The 19,796-nt window shown below is 45.3% G+C and overlaps 2 protein-coding genes across 3 annotated transcripts in view; both read left to right on the forward strand.

Moving 5' to 3' along the window:
• Positions 1-1,065, forward strand: GPX1 (glutathione peroxidase 1). The gene is made up of 2 exons (XM_084531406.1): positions 1-319; positions 426-1,065. The coding sequence occupies exons 1-2, from the start codon at positions 98-100 to the stop codon at positions 789-791; spliced, it is 588 nt and encodes a 195-aa protein (XP_084387532.1). The 5' UTR covers positions 1-97; the 3' UTR covers positions 792-1,065.
• Positions 1,066-5,492: 4,427 nt separating this feature from the next.
• Positions 5,493-19,796, forward strand: part of USP4 (ubiquitin specific peptidase 4) — a gene marked incomplete at its 5' end in the record, with an annotated part of 44,437 nt that continues 30,133 nt past the window's right edge. The window contains 8 exons of one of the 2 annotated variants that reach the window (XM_084531411.1): positions 5,493-5,641; positions 5,772-5,899; positions 6,092-6,222; positions 9,721-9,847; positions 10,978-11,123; positions 11,388-11,449; positions 18,364-18,507; positions 19,135-19,252. In XM_084531411.1, coding sequence (XP_084387537.1) covers positions 5,493-5,641; positions 5,772-5,899; positions 6,092-6,222; positions 9,721-9,847; positions 10,978-11,123; positions 11,388-11,449; positions 18,364-18,507; positions 19,135-19,252 — 1,005 coding nt within the window. The remainder of the gene's footprint in view (positions 5,642-5,771; positions 5,900-6,091; positions 6,223-9,720; positions 9,848-10,977; positions 11,124-11,387; positions 11,450-18,363; positions 18,508-19,134; positions 19,253-19,796) is intronic. The other variant, XM_084531412.1, reaches the window with a different exon arrangement.

Below are 19,796 nucleotides of genomic sequence, written 5' to 3' on the forward strand. Positions count from 1 at the left end.
GGGCTGGGGCGGGCCGGGGCGGGCTGTGGGGCTGTCCGTGGGGCTGTCCGTCAGTCTGTCGGTGTGTCTGTGTCTGTCGGTCGGTGGGTGAGGAGCCATGGCGGCTGAGGTGCTGGCGGGGATCTCTGCGCGGCCGCTGGGCGCGGCGGAGCCGCTGTCGCTCGGCTCGCTGCGGGGCAAGGTGCTGCTGGTGGTGAACGTGGCGTCGCTCTGAGGCACCACCACCCGCGACTTCCTGCAGCTCAGCGAGCTGCAGCGCCGCTTCGGGCCCCGCGGGCTGCAAGTCCTCGGCTTCCCCTGCAACCAGTTCGGCCACCAGGTACTGGGGATGGGGCCCCGGAGTGAGGAGAGGGGCAGGGAGCCGGGGGCGAGGGGACGGATGGGGTGTGACGGGGTGTGATGACGGGGGGGCTCTGTCTCCGCAGGAGAATGCCACCAACGAGGAGATCCTGCGCTCGCTGGAGCACGTGCGGCCCGGCAACGGGTACAAGCCCAACTTCCCCGTCTTCGAGAAGTGCGAGGTGAACGGGAAGGACGCCCACCCGCTCTTCGCCTTCCTGAAGGAGGCCCTGCCCTTCCCGCACGACGACCCCTCGGCGCTGATGACCAACCCGCAGTACATCATCTGGTCGCCCGTGCGCCGCAACGACATCTCCTGGAACTTCGAGAAGTTCCTCATCGCTCCCGACGGCGTGCCCTTCAAGCGCTACAGCCGGCACTTCGAAACCATCAAGATCCAGGATGACATCGAGCTGCTGCTTCAGAAAGTCCCCAAGGAGGCTCTGCAATAAAGCCGAGCTCTTTAGGATCTGCTGCCCCGCCGGCCCTGCTCCCTCAGCTCGTGCCCGCTTTGCTAGGAAGGGGCTGTTACCCTGACAGAAATTCCACTGTCCTTGCAAGTTTTGCTTGTGATGGTGCATCTTCCAAATCCTTGAAGTGTACTTGATGTTTCAAAAATTGCATGTGAATGTTTGGAAAAGTATGCTAGGGAAAGCAGCCCGTGAGTCTCAGTGGCTTACTGTGATTCTCTGAATAAAAACAAAATGAAACAAACCAACAAAAAAAGTGTTTTCTTTAATGCTACTGCTTGTTAAATCTGGGTGAGTTGGGCAGAACATGGCTGCTGCGTTACACACTTGTCGGGTCCTGTTGGTGCTTGCAGGCCTGACTCAAACCACGCAGGCTCAATTTGAACACAAACACAGCCCAGCGGGACGGGGAAACGGTTTGCAATTTTTGCAACCTCTGAATCAGTGTCGTATCTCACCCCCTGCAAAACAAAGGTGGCAGAACAAGAGCCTGGCGCAGAACTGATACCTTGCAAAACAGCTTAGTGGGCCTTGAGGCTTGTTTAGGAGAGGCATGGGGGCAGGCAGCCAAGGATGAATTTAAATTGGCTGACCCTCAGCACAGACACCAGGAGCAGTCCGTGACAGGTTAATAAATGTTCAGGCAGATGAGCAACCACGTGGTTCGTCCTGCTTGCTGTGCCCACACTGGCAAGGGGCACGGGGAGGAGCAGCCTTTGCCCAAGGCCTGTCTTATTATTTGTCCTGCACCAGGAGAAACTGGGAAGACTCAGAACCACAGCAGCATCCACAGCACCTCTGCCTCCTTTCTGGCCCAGCTATCTCCTGTGGCTGTCACATTTTGTATTGGAGGCAGCCCAACATGTGTTGGGCTTTCCACACACTTGCCCAGTCTGGCATTCAGCCCACATCACCTTGCAATGCAGAGAATTATGCAGAGGAGTGGTTCTTTCATTTCCAGCACAGAATATCAGTCTGCTTCTCCTGCAGAAACTGCTTTACCTCAGGTTGTCATTGCTGACCTTTGGGCAAAGAACTGAACGCAACATGCAAAGCGTGGGTGAACCAGGGTTCAGGCAATGTTTTTATTTTGTTTTTATTCCTTTCCTGACATGTTTTTGACTCCTGACGGGCACCAAGCTGACATATTTCATGTAGTTGTGACAATCCTGATGTGTTGTTCCTGAGCAGTGATGCAGGGTTTACAACATGCTGCTGAATGGCTGAAATTAGCACTGGTTCTCTCCTGGAAACCATGAACCTGTGCCAAATTCTATTTGCCATCAGATTGGGCAGTCGCACAGGTCCTTCTGCAGGTAAATTTTCACTCCTTAAACATCTCTGTGAGCACATTTTCAGTACAAATTACTCCTCACAAGGCCTTGTAGCACTGGGTATAAACCTGGTGCTGAACTGAGGGGTACAAACCCAAACTAGGAACTGCAGCTTTTGAAGGGAAGGCACAACACTTTTAAGCTTTATCATTTACACACTGTTTACATAATTAAACTTTAGCTTTAATATTATTATTTATTTATTTATTTATTTATTATTCTCCTGTCCATAGCTTCTTACCTCCTTGATTTTCTGCCTGCTTTGTTAGTGCAAGTACACTCAAGGCCTTTGCTGGGTTGACTGGTGCTGGACTTGACGCATTACAGCAAAACCTACAGCCGGCTCCACCCTGCTTACTTCTGCCTGTGAGTAATCAAGATTTGAACTCAGATTGCACAATCCTCACCGGGCTATTTCTTAACTTCCAGTACAGCTTTGTGGAAAAACAGGATGTTTTCAGTAACTATTTCAGCTCTGGGGCTGAAGCTGCTTGATTTGGTGTGTTAATTTTGCAGTAAATCTACTTCCCTAATTAACACAGGATGTTGAAATACGCCGAGAGTACAGCAGCTCACAGGCAGCAGGAACTGCTACTCATTGCACTGTATTTTAAAATTGTATTCAACACGAACTGTGGCATTTCCTTCATCTTGGCTCACCAGATGTTTGAACAGGAGCCTTTGCAGGGACACCTTGTGTGCTCTGCCATCTCTGTACCAGCCTGCAGCCCTTGCTGAGCCCCACAGCAGAGCAGAATATAACACCTGCTGCTGGTCCCAGGGCAGCCCTGCCAAAAGGGAGCTCTCTGCTAAACAGGATCTCTGCCTGCTGACCAAGAGTGCATCTTACATGGTGATCAGTCCGTGCCAACGGCCAAGGGATTTATTTACTGTCTGGCTGCTGGGGCTGTTAAGAGCAGCAAAGCAAAGCAGCAGCTCCAGGACAGATAAAGTTGCACCAAAGTCCAGTGATGCTATTCCAGAATGAAAATCAGCAATGCCAGGAGGAAAACAAACAATCCCCGTGTAAGCACGCTGCAGTCCCAGAAGCAACTCTGCAGAACAGATAAAAGCCTCTTCCCTTTGTTATTTCCTCTCTGGTTTCATCATTCCCCACAATGGCTGGCTTCTGGGGTAAAAGCAGGCTGTGGTAGAAAGTGCAGCCTGCAGGCTGGAAATGTTCCTCAGGGACATACAGAAGAGGACTGCCCCCATGCAGGCTTTCATGCTCAAATGAGTTTTAACCATGTGGGAGGAAATTTCACTACAGGTAGCAGCTCTAAACTCAGGGTACACCCAAAGAATGCCAGCTGATTCCTCAGTGAATATAAAAGAGTTCTATTTCTGTAATTTAAGAGAGAAAGAGACTGACTCAGTAGGACACCTTAGAATAAATACTACTGTAGCATACTTTCCGTGGCCTGAAGACATTGCCCTTTCCATATCTGTCTCATATCTACACTCCTACACCTTTCTACTTCAACACTTATCTGCAAACAGCCGCTTCCTCTGTTAGCACTCACCCCAGTTTTCTATTCCTCTACTTATCAGTCCCATCTTTCCCACCTTTCTAGAGAATGTGTTTTGCCCTCCTCCCCACACACCTCATGATCCCCCTCGCCCCCTTTCTAAGCCGTTGATAGCTGCCATCAACTTTTTCAAACCTTTTAACAAGTTTGGAGATGAACCTGTCAGAAGCGTTAACTAGCTGCAAAGAAAATTTTCCCTTCCTGCTCCTATCTCCCTCTCCTGGGTTTCCTAATGCTCTGCACACTGAACCCGAAGGCATGTGCTGAAACCATGATCGAGGAACTGTGGTGGTCTGAAGTGTTTATACAACAGAAATGACATCAAGTGGAGCATAAGACTTTTCTCTGCCTGTTAAAAAGTTCCCAGCTATTTATAATTCCTCCGGATGAGCATGCAGGAACTTTAAGACAGACTGGTTATAATCATTGCCATAGCAGGGCAGGTAGAAAATGCTGACCTCAAACTGGGTGGTGCTTGAAAAGAACAGTTTTTGTTCCTGTTGGTACCTCTCTGGCAGCTGAACAGCCGTTTAGCTTTCAGCTGGAGACAAGAAAGGATAGGAAACTACATGGATGAAAAGACAGCACTCAAAAGAGACAAGAGAAGACATTGCTCCCGTATCTACTGTGAAACTGCAATAATGTCATTTCTAGTTCTGAATCAGAAAGCTATGAATGAGACTGTTTTCTTTACCACGCTTTGTATTAGGAGTAGGTAATTCATTAGCAGTGAGGTCAGCCATGTAAAAGCATTACCTCAGAAGAGCTGACTCATTTTAAAAACACACCCAGCCTTGTCCTAACAGGGTGTACCGGGTTCTTGAAAATCCAAAGGGGCACTGCCCTTTGAGAAAAACAGAAGTAACAGAAATCTGCTCTTGCTGGAAGGAGGAAATTGTCATCTTTTTCAATATGAACTGAATAGGCTTTCAGAGCAGTCACCACACCAACAGCTTCCCCCCGGTGGGTGCAGCATGGCCAGACCTGGCTGTGGGGCGGCAGAGCCCACCTGCAGAGCTGCCCCCGTGCCAGGAGCACATTCCTCTGTGCAGATATTCACATTGGCCCTGCTGCCTTCTCGGCGAGGAAAAAGGATTTCTTTGGTATTTAATTTCTTTGGCATTTCTGAATCACCACCTGAACCCCCCCCTGCTTTTCCCACTGGTCAAGCCCATGCTCCATAAACATGAAGCTTCCCTGCTGGGATATGCTACAGTAACGACAAATGCTCAAATCTCTTCCCAAGAAGTTTTTTCCAGAGACACTTTCCCAGCCCCTGAGAGCTCCTTGGCCCATTACTCAGATCTGTTCGCTCTTTCCTTCCCCTTCCAATATGAAATCCCCTTCCCTAGCCAGCGCCCTGAGCAGAGGGCTCCAGCAAGACAGCTGGAGGAGAAAACAAGCAGGACAGGTGGAAACAACATTGAGGGGATCTGTCCCTCATGAAATAGGGCTGGACATCAGGAAGAGGTTCTTCAGGGCGAGGGTTGGCGTGCACTGAACAGGCTCCCCAGGGGCGCAGCCACTGCACCGAGCCTGTTGGATTTAAGAAGCGTTTGGACTGTGCTCTGAATTTTTGGGTGGACCTCTGTGGTGCCAGGAGTTGGACTCCGTGATCTTTACGGGTCCCTTCCGACTCGTGTTTTCTATGATTTGATAAAATATGGAACTAAACTTGTCACCCCCCCCCCCACTAAGCAGAGGGACAAAATGGCGGCTCCCCCTCCCCTCCCCTTCCCGCCCCCGCGGAGGTCGCGCTGAGGCGGGGCTGACCGTTGAGCCCCCCCCAACCCCTCAACCCCCCCCCCTTCGCAACGCGCATGCGCACGCGGGCCGCCCACCGGCAGCGGCGGGGCGAGCGCACCAAGATGGCGGCGGCCGAGGGCGGCGGGGCGCGGCCGGACACGGCGGTGCAGCGGGCAGAGCTCCGGGCGCTGCTGGCCACGGCGCTGCGCCCCGGGGAGGCCTGGTGAGTGCGGCCGGGCTGCCGGTGTCTTCCTTTTTCTTCACGTCTTCCCCCCCCCGCTAAGGGCCGCGAGGCCTGTGGGAGCGAGCCGAGCCGGGCCGCGCCGCTGAGGGGGCTGCGCCGTGCGTTGCAGGTACCTGGTGGACATCAGCTGGTTCAAGCAGTGGAAGAAGTTCGTGGGCTTCGACAGCTGGGACATGTTCGGCGTGGGAGACCCGAGCCTCTTCCCCGGGCCCGTGGATAACTCGGGGCTCTTCAGCGGTGAGTGGCGCCGCGGGGCCCAACCGGGGCCCTCCGCCGGGGGCCGAGCGCTCCGTAACGGCCCCGGGCCTCGGCACGCTCACGGGTGGCTCTCGGGGCTGCGGTAGCTGCTGGGACTGAAGAATTTCTTTTTACTCCCTTGACAGGGAAGAGTTCACTTTTACACCCGGCTTTTTTACGTTTTCCTTTCAGATGCGGAAACGCAGAGTTTAAAAGAACACCTCATCGATGAACTGGACTACGTGCTGGTTCCCACTGAGGCCTGGAATAAGTTGGTAGCGTGGTACGGCTGCATAGACGGACAGCAGCCTATTGTGAGGAAAGTAAGTATGGGTGGAGTGTGTTCTGCTCGTCACGCTTTTTGTATCTTTACACAGCTTAGGTGGTGCTTATTTTACTTGATGTGAGTTAAGAGAGGATGCTCAACCATTCTGGAGAGAATAACAGCAAGTCTGTCTTGTCTGAAAAACACGACTCTACAGCATTGCTGTTAAAACACCTGAATGCTCACAGCTGATGGGTTATGTGGGGTGAGAGCCGTTAACCTTTTCTAGGAACCTTTTTACATTAATGATTGGAGCGGTGTAGTTGCATGGAGTAGTTTATTGAAGAACGTGAGTTTACTGAAGAGTGCAGGTTTTTAGTCACGCTTGTCAGGTTTTTGGGACAGAATGAGGCATTGGAATAAACTTCCTTCTAATACAAATGGCTTGGGGACTTTCTCTGGAGTTTAAGGTGGTTCTTGTTTTCAGAAACTTTGGTACTCTAAAATTAGAAGAAAAGAGACAGACCTGTGGTTTTCTCTAAGCTTGTAACATGCTCTTGTTTTTGTTCTGCAAGTAGTCAGGAATGCAATCATAAGTATCTAAGCTGTCCTGAAAAGTCCGATCCACTACTCATTCTCTTTAAATCTTTCAGGCAGTTGTTTACAGGTAAAAGGAGTTTTGTTCTCATTTTAGTCGTAGGCTTTTGTACTGGCTTAAGTAACTGGCAGTGCCAGTTTGTGGGGTTCATAAAGACTAATTGCTACACCAAGCAAGTGGTGTTGATGTGCAGAATGAGTATTGCGTGTGTTTAAGTGGCGTTGTGCTACGGTAAGGTCTGCTTGAAGATAAGCAAGGTGTAGGAAAGGGTCGCTGGCACCAGAATGGAAAAAGGAAATAAGGTTCCTCTCTTGCAGGCACACTCATTGCTGATCAGTGATGCTGGAATGTTGTCATTCCGTGTGGGTCACAAATTCTACGTAGTAGGAAATTCTGACTTCTTCACAAAGCGTAAATGATCTCAGCTTCTCCTTTCCAAGGTTTACCAGGTAGCCCCACGTTCGCTCTGCTGTGGTAGAACAGTGTGAACTCCCTAGAAGCAGGTGGAGGCAGATGGAAATGAATTATACCATATAAAGATGTATTTTTTTAATAGAAATACTTAATTCGGGATTTAAAAATATATACAGAGAAAAAAACTAATACTATAAATGATCGCTGCCTTCATGAGTAAGGAAGGTTTTCTTTCATTGACAGACTGATCACTTTTACAAAACCTGGTGTATCGTTAGATGTGTTTTTTTTTTTCTGAAAAATTTGGACAGCAAGTTTGGAATCTGTTGGGGAAATGATTGGGTGACAGGTTGAAGTGTATGAATCTTCTTTTCATGGGGTATCAGGTGCAAGTTTTCAGTACTATAATTATTGAGTGCTAGAGCTTAGAGATAGTGTTGTTTTACAGACAAGCGATGCTGAGTTATCATGGTCCAGTTAAAAATACCTCTATTTTTAAAGTCTTGAATTGTTGTGAGAGTTTCAGGCTATGTCATTAATTTACTAGTTGAAGTAGGTCTTGCAGTCTAAAAGAAACCATCTTAAAATATATGGGAATAGTAATTTTGAGGGATATAAAAAAAAAAAAAAAAAGGAAACGTCAGTGGGGCATGCAAGCCACAGTACTGCACCTGAGCGTAACCTGGCTGGTGTCTGGTGAGAGTTTTCTAGATGGCATTGGAAGTAAAGCACTTGTGATCCTTGAGTGCTCTAATCCTTTTCCTAAAAGTAGGTCAACTATAATTTATGCGTCAGGGTATCTGTAAGATTTTGAAAGTAATTATTTTTCAAGCATCTTCCTAACTTTGCAAGTTGGGATTTCTTCCATTGCTGTGTGTCTGATGACAAGTACGGGGAGATCGGATTTGTTTGGGGTTCGTTTTGTTTCAGAATTCCAAACCGTGTTTTTGGGACAGTCCCTATAAATGATCCAATGCAGAGTGTGGTAATGTACAAACTGTAGAGCAGTGAGTTTGGATGTCAGCACCAGTGTGCTTCCTCAGCACTTGGACAGCACTCTGAGAACAGCAATGTCTAATGGGATGACTCAAATTCTACTTTGGCAAACTGCACAGAGAGCAAGCTAGCTGAGGAGAGACTTTTTTTAAAAGACATCTGCAGGTGATTAGAGACTTTCATCTGTCCTTCCAATATCTAACGGGGGCCTACACGCAGTGTAGTGATAGGACCAGGAGGAGTAATGGCTTTAAACTAAGAGAGGGTAGGTTTAGATGAGATATAAGGACGAAATCCTTCACTCAGAGGGTGGTGAGGCCCTGGCCCAGGCTGCCCAGAGGAGCTGTGGCTGCCCCATCCCTGGCAGTGCCCAAGGCCAGGCTGGATGGGGCTGGGGGCAGGGGGCTGGAACTGTATGGTCTTTGTTCTTTCCACCCCAAATTCTATGAATAGATGCAGTAATCTGATCAGAAACTTTTCCTTGAAAAGAGTTCCTCCATTTCTAAATGCAGTTCTCACTTGTTTCTAAGTCAAGAATCCCAGAAACCAAGAAGTCCCATATACTAAAATTTCTTCTAAAAAGAAGCTGAGAGCTTGTGAATGGGTTCCTTTGCATATTTAAAAAAAAAAAAAAACTTTCCTGACTTTTACTTTCTGTTCCTGTTGTAACAGTAAAATACTGAAGATCCTTCTGTAAAAAAACAACCTTTCATATCTTATGTTACCCGATAAAAGCTCCGAAAAGGGAAGCGTAGTTTTGCCAAATTCTTACAATAAGTCTTAGACTTGATTCTTCCCTTCTTTCCAAAACTCGACCAAGTGTTTTTTATTTCTGTTTTCACCTTCTGTAAAATGAGAAAGATAGAGATCATGGATGTAGATTGTAGTTAGTCTGATGTCACATGAAAAACCTTAACTTTTTACACGTTCTGGTTAGATGAAATGTGATTTCAGTTTCATAGGCTTTACACTGCAAAGCTCTGTGCAAATAATAAAAATAAATTTAAAAATAAACCTATTTTTTTAATGGGGTAATTTTTTCAGTGTCTCTTTCCAAATCGATATGGAATTAGTAGTTTAACGCTTGGGACACCATGTGTTTTTCCTGTACAGTCTTAAATAGACTAAAACTTGGCTTTTATTCATTTTATAAATGAAATATTACTCTTGCATGGAGTGTTGGAAGAGACTTAAGGATTATGCTGTATGTAGTTTTCTTTATCGAAAAGAGACTATGAGGAAGTGAGTATAGCATTTAAATTAATAAAATAGCAAGCTTAAAAGCAAATCACTTGTATACAGGCACGTAAAGTTAAATAATACTGGTGGAATTGTCCATAGCGTAGAGACAGGAAATGAAACATGCATCAATTTTGTAACCTTAATGGCTTAGCGCATCAGTTAGCTGAAAACAGGTCTCAGGGTAAGAAGCACTTTTAACAACTTTTTAGCTTTTTAAAAACACTTAATGTGCCGTAAACTACACTTCTTTACGATTCTAACTTTCTTGTTTGTGCTTTGTCTGTCGCATCTTCCTTCTGTCTGGAGGTAGTAGAATACGGTCTGTTTGTGAAGCACTGTAAAGTTGAAGTTTATCTTCTTGAACTGAAGCTGTGTGAGAGCAGTGATCCGGACAACTTAATCAGCTGCCACTTCAGCAAAGCGGATACCGTTGGTAAGTAGCTCTCTGATGCATTAAGCTGTGTTCTGAGACTCCATCAAGAGATGTTTTGTACCCTTCAGAGCAAGAAAGGTGCTGAGAAATTAGAACAAGTCTAGTGGGTACCAAAAAGATGGTTGTGGTTGGAGCATGTGACGTGCGAGAAGGGGCTGAAGGAGCTGTGTTTAGCCTGGAGAAGGCTTTGGGGGCTCTTAGCAGCATCACAGTACCTATGAGGAGGTTACTGGGGTTATGCAGTCAGGCTCTTTACTGAGACACAATGCAAGAGAACGACAGACAGTCATCATTTGAAACGTGACAGACTGCAGTTGAATATAATGAAAAAGTTTTCCCTGTCAGGACAGCTGGACGTTTGAACAGGGCCCAGAGGGAGGGGGAAATCTTCCCTACCAGCTTGGAAGACCTGGTTGGATAAGTCCCAAGCAGCCTGGTCTGAATGCGGTGTTAACTCAGCTTTGAGTGGTTGGACTAGGAACACCCTGAAGTTTCTTCTAGCCACAGAGACTGTGTGCAATGTAGAGATTTGTTGTTAAAAGCTTTGAGGAATGCATTGCTTACTAACCTGTGTTCTTGAGGAACATCCACGTCACTTGTGTAAAGCAGTTCTGTCTTTGGTTTTTATATGACTCTTTGTATGTGAATATTTAGATGTTTTCTTAATGGCTTATCCTATGCTTCTGTTCTTCCTGAAGTGTGGCTTCTGTGTAACATCCCTGTATTTTCACCTGTAAAAATGCTGAGTGTCAGCTGTCATGTGTCTGTAAAGATGCTTCTTCCAATTGCTGGTGGTAACTGAAAACAATTACTTCTTGAGCCTGTGTTTTCAAATCATGATTGCTCCACAAAAGTTGGCCTTTGGGCAGAAGCTTCTCCATGTGTTCTGAACATTATTGAATGGAGGGCCTCATATGCAAATGTACAACTGAAATAACTGCATTTCTTTCTTTCAGACTAAATACTGGAGAAGTTACATGAGCAATTGTAACTTCCATGGTGCTTTTCCTACTCAAAAGATCTTGACCAATTGATGATGTACTTCCTTGCTAGAAGGCTGGCTTTTTTTTTTTTTTTTTTCCAAAAGTACTCATGTTTTAGGAATTCTGGTGTTTTTTCTTCCTGAACAGCCACTATTGAGAAAGAAATGAGAAAACTATTTAACATCCCAGCTGAGAAGGAAACTAGGTTATGGAACAGGTATATGAGTAACACTTTTGAGCAGCTCAGCAAGCCGGATAGCACTGTGCAAGATGCGGGCCTGTATCATGGGCAGGTAAGGGGCATTTCTCCCCCCTTCCCCCCCCCAGTGCTCACAGTAAAGGATGGCAGTGTACACTAAAAGTGCTCTGCAATTTACAGTATAAGTTTTCTCAAGCAATGCTTTATCTCTGAGTTTAGAGTTTCTTAGGTTATCATGTGCTGTTTTCTTTCCCTGTCATATACATTGAGCAAATGCTGAGAATGTGATTTGTTAATGATTTTGCAAAGTGTGTAGCAGATCTTCAGTTGTGTTTTTATTACCTGAACTCTCTTTCAGGTTGTTCTAATAGAAGTGAAAAATGATGATGACACCTGGCCTAGACAGCATTTACTGGCAAAGTAAGCATATTCTGATGACTTCCACTATTTTGTCTGACTTGTTTACTTGGTTTTAGTCACCGTGTCTTCCATGAAAGCCTAGTTATCACTGCTTATTGTGGATTTCTTTGTCTTGGATATTTTGGAGGATGTAAAAACTTGAATATAAGCATCCTTCAGTTGTTCTACAGCTGGTTTCTTGTTTTAGCAGCAGTCTTCTGTCCAAAAGTCCGTTTCAAATAGGTTGTGTGAGGATTAAATAGCTTAGGTTTCTGCAGTGTTTAGGAGACAGAAGTGCTATTTATGTTGAGCTAGTCTACTTAAAAAGCTAACTCTGCAGACTGCATAGTGAAAATCTATATTTTGCTGCTATAGAAGAATAAAAAGGATCTTGGCATGTATTTCCAAAGCTGCCAGTAGTTTGAATGCTCTGCGTTCTGGTAGTTCCCCCTTAAAGAGGGCATAGAAACAGTGCGACAAACATGCAGCTTCCCCTCAGCCAAAAAAGAAAAAAAAAAACAACAATTAGTAAACTGTAAGTATTGACACAAATCTTCTATCTAATCTCTAGAGAAGAGATGAGTAAGATGTGTGATGAAATATTGCATACAACTTGCTATATACATACAATGGCGAGGAACTGCTGTTATCTAGTATTACACTAAGGAAGGTAAAATCCAGTGAAGGTGAGGCCATCAGACTCAATACTGCTAAAGGAAATGCTTTTCTGTACGATGCAGTTAGCTTACAGAACCTGCTGCCAATTGATCTCACTGAGATCCAGATCTTCTGGGGTGAAATTTGAAGGCTGGGGTCAAGACGGGACTGTCACAAAGCCAGTTCTGAAATGATTCAGTTCCTTTGAAATGCAGTGCTGGAGAAATGGATTAGGAGAATGTCCACAGGATCACTGTGATCTTCCTATAAGAATACAACGTGAAAGGCACATAAATAGTCATATCACATACGTAACTGAGTACTGGTTGACAGTAGGTATTTGAGAGGTGGCTGTACACAGACCAGATCATAAGTTTTTGTTTCCACGTGAAGCAAAGCTTCAGCCTAGGAGTGCTTCCAGGCCTCAGGGTTTATTTTAGTAGCTAGCCATAAAGACTTCCAACTTAGGTCTAATGGTATTTAAACAAAAATGGTTAGCGGGATGTAGATTAATATTTTCTAATGATGCAGGAATAAAGAAGTGCTTATTACAACACAGTCACGTTGTTTGACTTGATGCTGATAATGGTAGCTGAAAGAATTACCTAATTCCTACATAGAGGATTATCTGTTCCTTTGGGCTAACTATTTACTTTCCCCTCATCTCTGTTTAACCATGCGTGTACGTTCCACGTGATGTCTTCCTTATACACTCGGGTGAGTTGGTTTAGTAGGTTCTGCTCTCTGGCTTTTGCGCTTTTATTTAATCTTTTGGGTTAAATGTATATTCGCCGTTTGCTCAGAAACCCTCTTGGAATGACAGAGAGAAAGAAGCAGCTGGCCTGCCCCTTCTCTGTGGGACTGACACCAGGGTGTGCTGCTCGGAGCACACAGTGCTAATCAAAGATTTGTGTGACCAGTGCACGCGCAGTCTCTGAAGAGAACAGTACGTCTTAACGTCTGTTATGACAAGCCCTAATACTGTGCAGTCCTACCCAAAGGTGGCTGTGCTGTATAAGACAACTTGGGACAAAGCCTGGGCTTTAAACTTTTTTCTGTGTTTGAAATGGAAGGAGGAGGAAGCTGAGAACTTCCTGCTCTTGCGCAGACATATAAAAAGGATGATGATGGACGCAAAGTATTTTCCGTAATGCCTTCCGTGTTGTCTTATATCTTTAAACTACTAATGCCATACGGCAGTCATCTTGCTAGATCTTTGTGTTGAACAAGTATTGATGGCCTGGGGAGATTTTCTCCTGCATTTTGGTGCTTCCCCTGTTACATGCCTTCACTCCCCTCAGGTGCTAGGCTGGGTCATGTGTGTATGTTACTTTTTTTCCTGCTGTTCTTCACAGAAGTTCCTGCACGCAACTTTGAGCCTATTTTCTCAGATATTTAAAAAGAAATATTGAAGGTGTATTTTTGTTATTTCATATATTCTTAGCAAATAAGCTAGATTTAATGCCTTTCCTGAATCATTTGTGTTACTCCTTATGAATCCATTCGTAATTGCTCTGTGCTTTGCCTTAACATCAGTCATAATCATTTCTGAAGTTTGTTTTCCTTCCCTTTTTTGGCATATCTTGTTATAAATGTATAAACAGTTATTACTTTGACCTGTAATTTATTTGTTTGAATATTCTCCAGCTACTTCTCATATTTTATTGCGAATCTTTATTTTTTTTCATTATTTTCTTAAGAGTAGCTTATGAAGCTACAATGAAACATTTGCCAGCATTTTTAACTGTTCTTCCCAGCTCCAAGACTGGCTAACCTGGAGCAGAGGGCTGGGATGTGGTTTGTCTTCCTCTTTGAGGTTTGTGTGTGCATACACATGTTACATTAAATCAATATTGTATACTTAAGACTTCAGTTTGTCACAAAATAACAGGCTACTTATACATACAAGATTTGTGGGGGATCCTGAGCAATGGAACCAAACAGAGCTGGTGAGAGGAAGGGAAGGAGAGTAGCCACAGGGGTGGTACAGAGCTTGTAGCCCCAAGGAGTTGTGTCTGATACTGCCCACTGGAGAGGCAGGTTGTGGTAGGTATGGTGGTCTCAAACCTTCTCTAAGGAACTGGGGGACAAAATACGATGGAAAAGGGCTCAAGGGCTGAGATAAGGTCGGGGAGATAGCTCACCAATCACCATCACAGGCAAAACAGATTCAGCATCAGATTAACAGCATGTATTAGTAATAAACTAACAGCCTAGAGCAGTGAGGAAACTAAAAGTAAGCTGCAGCCACCTTATCTCCTCCCCCAGCCTCTTCTGCTGCCTGCCCCTGAGCTCTGCAGGGGAACGGGCTCAGTCCCCAGCGCTGTGTGTCTGACACTCCTTCCCGGTCACTCTTTTGCCCTGCTTTTTTCCTTGGGCTGCATCACTAATATTAAAAGCTTATGAGAAAGCTTTTCGGTGTTCAGAGCTCTGATGCCATAAGCCACGTGGGCTGTCGAGCTCTCAGGTGCCAGTGGAGGAGCTGTGAACGTCTCCTCTGCTGCCCATGTGCCCGAGGAGGCCTTGGGGAGCTGGGGGTCCTTCACCCACTGCTTGCCAAGCACAAGGGGGCTGTGAGGTGTGGGGGAGTTCCTGCCACAAGGCTTTTTCCACACCACTTGCCTCTTGTCAGAGACTCTTTTCCATGTGTTTGATATCCCCAGCCATCAAGTGGACTGGCCTTTAGCAGGAAAAAAAGGCTTTTCAACTCCATAGCATTCTTTGGGGGATATATTTGGAGTGCACATGGCCACTGCTGTTAACTTGCTGTTCCTGAAGGAGCAAGGTGACTTCTTCCCGTAGTTTGAAATTGCTTTTCAGAAGAGGGAATGAATTCTCCTCCTGTTCTTCAGTTTGTTGATAGCACTGTGCACTCAGGGCAATTCTTTCTTCCTAGGATGCTTTCCAATAAAAACACCGAGGAGGTGTCTCGTAGTTTGCTCTTCGCAGAACACGTGTTGCTTTTCTTCAGTTGCTCTGTCATGATTTAGGCATCTGTTCAACCTGATGCACCAGGCAGTGATAATACACGCCCAAAATTCTTGTACAGTTGAAGACCTCTGATAGGCATTTTGGAGGTACAGAATGCCTTATTAAATGGACTTCCGAATTTGAAACTGATCCTATTCCCTTGTGTGCTGGTGACTTCAGGGAAACCCTTCAGCAACTGGGCTAAAGATGTTGTGGGCAGGTCTTTATTTCTTGCTGTGGAAGTGCTTGCTCTGCAAATGCTGTGCTGTGAGCAGACTAAGAATATGAGATCTGCTGAAGAGGAAATGGAAATTCGTTATAGCCCCTCCTTTTCCAATTAAATACAAGTTCCATCTTTTCTTCCTTTGACATTGATTTTGTCAAAGTATTTTTAATGTTTTTTCTTTTCTTTGTATTCCTCGTTTATAGAAGAAGGACTCATTTTACTGTGTGCTCTGAAGGTAACCTTAGCTCAGTTAGAATACTTTTCTTGTGTCTTCCAACCACTTGAAAGTCTTCTATAGCTTTAATTTCAATAGTTCATCTTAGCGGTTTGTGTGCTGATCAACCACAAGGCCTCACAGTTTCTGTACTAGATAAAGCTGACAGATTTGTTCTTCTGGTCTCCAGGTTTCTCTTCCCTTGCCATTTCTATGCGTTTTTGAAAGGTTGTGTGCTAAGTGTCGAAATGTCTGTCTTTCCCTGGTAGAGTAGGGGCAAAGTGCATTGCTGCTGCGAAAGGTGAAGTTGTGTGTTTGGGGATCAAGAACAGGAGCCCTGGGTGCTTGCTGGACTCTGTGGCAACGGGATTCCAGTTCTGGGTCAGCCTCCGGAAAGTAACCTCCTGTAGCAGCCTTGAGGCCAAAACAAAACAACCTCGGTGGTTCAGTAGGGAAATTCTGAGTGCGAATCAGATTTTCTTTTCATAGCACACTGGTAAAGGGCATGTGAAATGATTGTGTGCCTGTAGGTTGAGAAATCTGAAAAGTAGCTTAATGAGGTTTCGGAAGTAGTGGAGTGAACTGCTGAAGAAGTAGCAGATGATATTTGTACCGGACTACTTAAAGTTAGTATTATTCCAGTGAGAAAATTAAAAGGTTATTTGAATGCTTAAAAGCTTCTGCGGTGTTTGAGAAATGGAAATTAAATGAGGAACTCTACAAGCAGCAGATGGAGATGAGCACAAACCAATGTCTAGAAGAAGCTGAAGCCAGATACTCGATGCTGCAAAATGAAATACAAGTTGGTTGTGACTTCAGAGGTTATTGATGATCTGAACGGCTTATCTGTAATCTCTTGGGTTGAATAAAAGCACTTTAAAACCATGATGTGAGATCACAGAATTACGGAATGGTTTGGGTTGGAAGGGACCTCAAAGACCATCTAATTCCAACCCTCTGCCACAGGCACAACCCCTCCCCCAGCCCCATCCAGCCTGTCTCATGCCCCTCGGTGTTAGGAGACGTTTGGTTAATTCCCTCGTTAACGTGTTCTGACTTCTGGTTGGCCTTGAAGAGGCCAAGCACTTGGCCTAGATGATCATTGGACTTGGCCTAGATGATCACTGGAGGTCCTTGCCAGTTCAGCTATTTTATTCTCAGTGTCTCCTCACAGGAGACATGCTCTAGCCCTCTGATCATCCTCATGACCTTCCTCTGGACTTACTCTAACTGTCCTCCTTATGCTGGGAGCCCCAGAGCTGAACGTGGGGCTCCAGGTGGGGTTTCCCAAGAGCAGAGCAGAGGGGGACAATCCCCTCCCTCACCCTGCTGGCCGTGCTGCTGCTGCTGGTGCAGCCTTTTGGGCTGCAAGAGCACACTGCTGGCTCACATCAAGCATTTTTCAGCCAGAAGCTCCTGTTTTAACTTCTGCCCTTCTGTATTTCTTTTGCTGATGTTTTATTTCCAAACCTGTAAGGCCTCCAGCTGTTCTGTCTCTTCTTGGCCCTTGCAGCTTGTTGTCTTTCCGTTTTTGCTCTGCCAAGGTTTTCCAGTCCCGTTTTCTTAGTAGCATCTGAGTATGAAGATGGGAGTTTAGTTTCTATCCTTCAAGACTCAGGGTACCTTAAGAAGAACGAGCCAGACCTCGGGGGCATCATTTCTTTTTGTGTTTTGGGCGCCTAAATTAGTGCTGCTGTGTGGGGAGTTGTGTCCTGGGCCCCTCTGCAGTCAGTTCTGGGTGTTTGGTTAGGTAAAAATGGGGAGGATAAAGGTTTCCTAGTTAGCCCTTGCTACAGAGAAATTACTTAGGCTTACAGAAACTATTCTGATCCTTGTAGTTTTGCTTTTTGTGGAGCCAAAGTTGTTTGTGACAGAACATTGTTGATTTTTAGTCTTGTAGGTGTCTATTAACATGGTGTTCCCGTCCTTTTCTGGACAGGGAGAGGAGTTGTGTGCATTAGTCTGGGACTCAACTGCATAGATTGAAAGTTATGAACTCTTCCATCTAAGTTTTTTCTGTTTTCTCTCTGGGATTTTGTTGTTTCGCATTGTTTAGCCTCCCTCTAGCCCCGCTTCCAAAGTCCAACAGTTTTCCACCAGGTAAATGAGGCTGACCAATGCCTCCGTTTTCATATTCAGCAGCTCAGGGAATCCAGAACTCCTCTCTGTCAGCCTAAATTGCCACAGCCCAGATTCCCTCTGTCATTTCCTATGTTCGGTTTAGGTATTTTGTTATATTTGCTAACTCTGCAATTACCAGAAGGTTCCTGGGTGGTTTTTATGATGGCCACATCTACAAACCTCTATGTTCCTTATAGCTGTCATCTTCCCACTGCCTCCCTCTGGTTTTATACATTGACCTCTACTTAAGAGAGTGCCTGAATCCAGCATCCGGAGGCCCTCGAGGAGTAACAAAGTGCTTTATGCTCCCCCTAGCACCCTAGTTCTTGCTAATCACTGTTCTGTTTGGGTGGGTGCTCTGGGTTTTAAGTAGAGGAGGACGTATTTTGTGGTGTTTAACATGGGGTGAGTGTTTTGTGGCCTTAACGCTGGGATTTTTGTTTGTTCCGTGGTGGTTTATGAGTAAATGTAAATCTTGCTGTCCTGTCGCTTGTGCCATCTGAATTACACTCTTGTTTCAGTCTGGGACCCAGATTTTGGTTTAAGCAAGAATCGCTACTCCTGCTTCTGATACTTTTTTCTGACGTTTCTGTTCCAGACAAGTGTTTTGATCACACAGATCAAAGCAGTAAAATCTGTGTGGAGGGGCTGACTGTCAAGTGGCAAGTCCTCGGAGTTTTGTGGGAGGCGGTGTGGGGGGAGACAAAAGTAGTAGCACTGTTTCTCCTTCTTTTTCCTTTCTCCCAGATCAAGCACTGCAACTAGCAGAAACTTTACTACCTCTTCAAAATCATCAGCAAGTTCTTATTCCTCAGTGTCTGCCACTTCTGTCATTACTAATGGTGATAGCAGTAACTCCTATGGACTGAACAGCTCCCACCTGGGCAGGGGGTAAGAGCAGGAATGTTCTTTTGTTTCTTCGTCCCTTGTGTGAACTCTTGTGCATCCTTGCCTGCATAGAAAAGGAGTGTAAATGGTGCCCTGTGAGGAGTTCTGCTTCTCTTGTGTACCTGTCACCAAACCTTGCTTTTGAGGCAACTAGGCTCTGCAGTTCCCTGCTCGCTTGGTAAAGAAGTACGTGTTTTATAGTTACTAACTGCTAGGGTTTAGCCCCATTTTGAGGGGACTGAGGATACGAGGGAACGGATTATATTCTTCTCTCTACCTGCCAGTGTGTTAGCAGCCTTTCCAGGTAGAGGCTATAATTCTCTTGCTAGCTGTTACAATACATCGTGTGGATTCTTATACTAGATTTGCTGCATTAGGATAGCGTGCTGTGTACTTGCAGACAGAGGAAATTAAGGTTTTACGAAGCATAAATTAATAATAGACTGTAGCGATTAATGTTTCCAAAGTTAGCATGTATACCTCATCATCCTGATACCCAGTGTTATCCAGCGTTGAAGCAGCAGAAACATGCATGCTGCTGCCTTTCATTAAACAATTTTTATCTTGTATTTGGTGTGAGTCTTCAGCGTTACTGAGACCAGGTAACTCATTGTGTTTTCTTTCTTTCAGAGGTTCTGGATTTGTCTGCAACTCTTACAACTGCGGGGACTCTGCTTCCCTGTCACAACCTGGACTTTGTGGACTCAGTAACCTTGGGAATACCTGCTTCATGAACTCTGCATTGCAGGTAAAAAATGAAAGAAACACTTCAGAATTAAATACAAGAACAGTCCTACAGAAATTGTGAATCACAATCTGTGGAAAGAAAAGCGTTCTGACAGGGTTCAGTGAAGAGACCACTACTAGAATGGGGAAAAAAAAGTGCTTAGGCAACAATAATCTGACATGGAAAATGTCTTAATGTGCGTGCAGCATTAGTGAGATGAGTATGCTGGCCACTTTTTGCAGAAGATTGCTAGCTATCTGCTTTGCTGAACTATTAATTACAGTAGTAGTAAATACATGTGTAAAATTACTCCACACCAAAGGAGCAGAAGGTAACAAATATGATGTTAAGTTTAAATAACTTTCTGAAGATGAACCAAGGAGCTACAGGCCGGGGAGCCTTGAGCCTTATATGCCTTATGCTAGATGAACTGGGAGAAAGTCTTCCAAAGAGAAGGCTTATACTTGTGGGCAAACAAGGGAAGTCAGTGAGGCATCTGCAAAGAGAAACTGCGTTTCAGAAATGAGTCTTTTGAATGCCGTGGTCTGTCATGTGGTAACTTCCT

The sequence above is a fragment of the Aythya ferina genome (assembly GCF_964211825.1).
Source record: "Aythya ferina genome assembly, chromosome: 10".
Taxonomy (NCBI): Eukaryota; Metazoa; Chordata; class Aves; order Anseriformes; family Anatidae; genus Aythya; species Aythya ferina.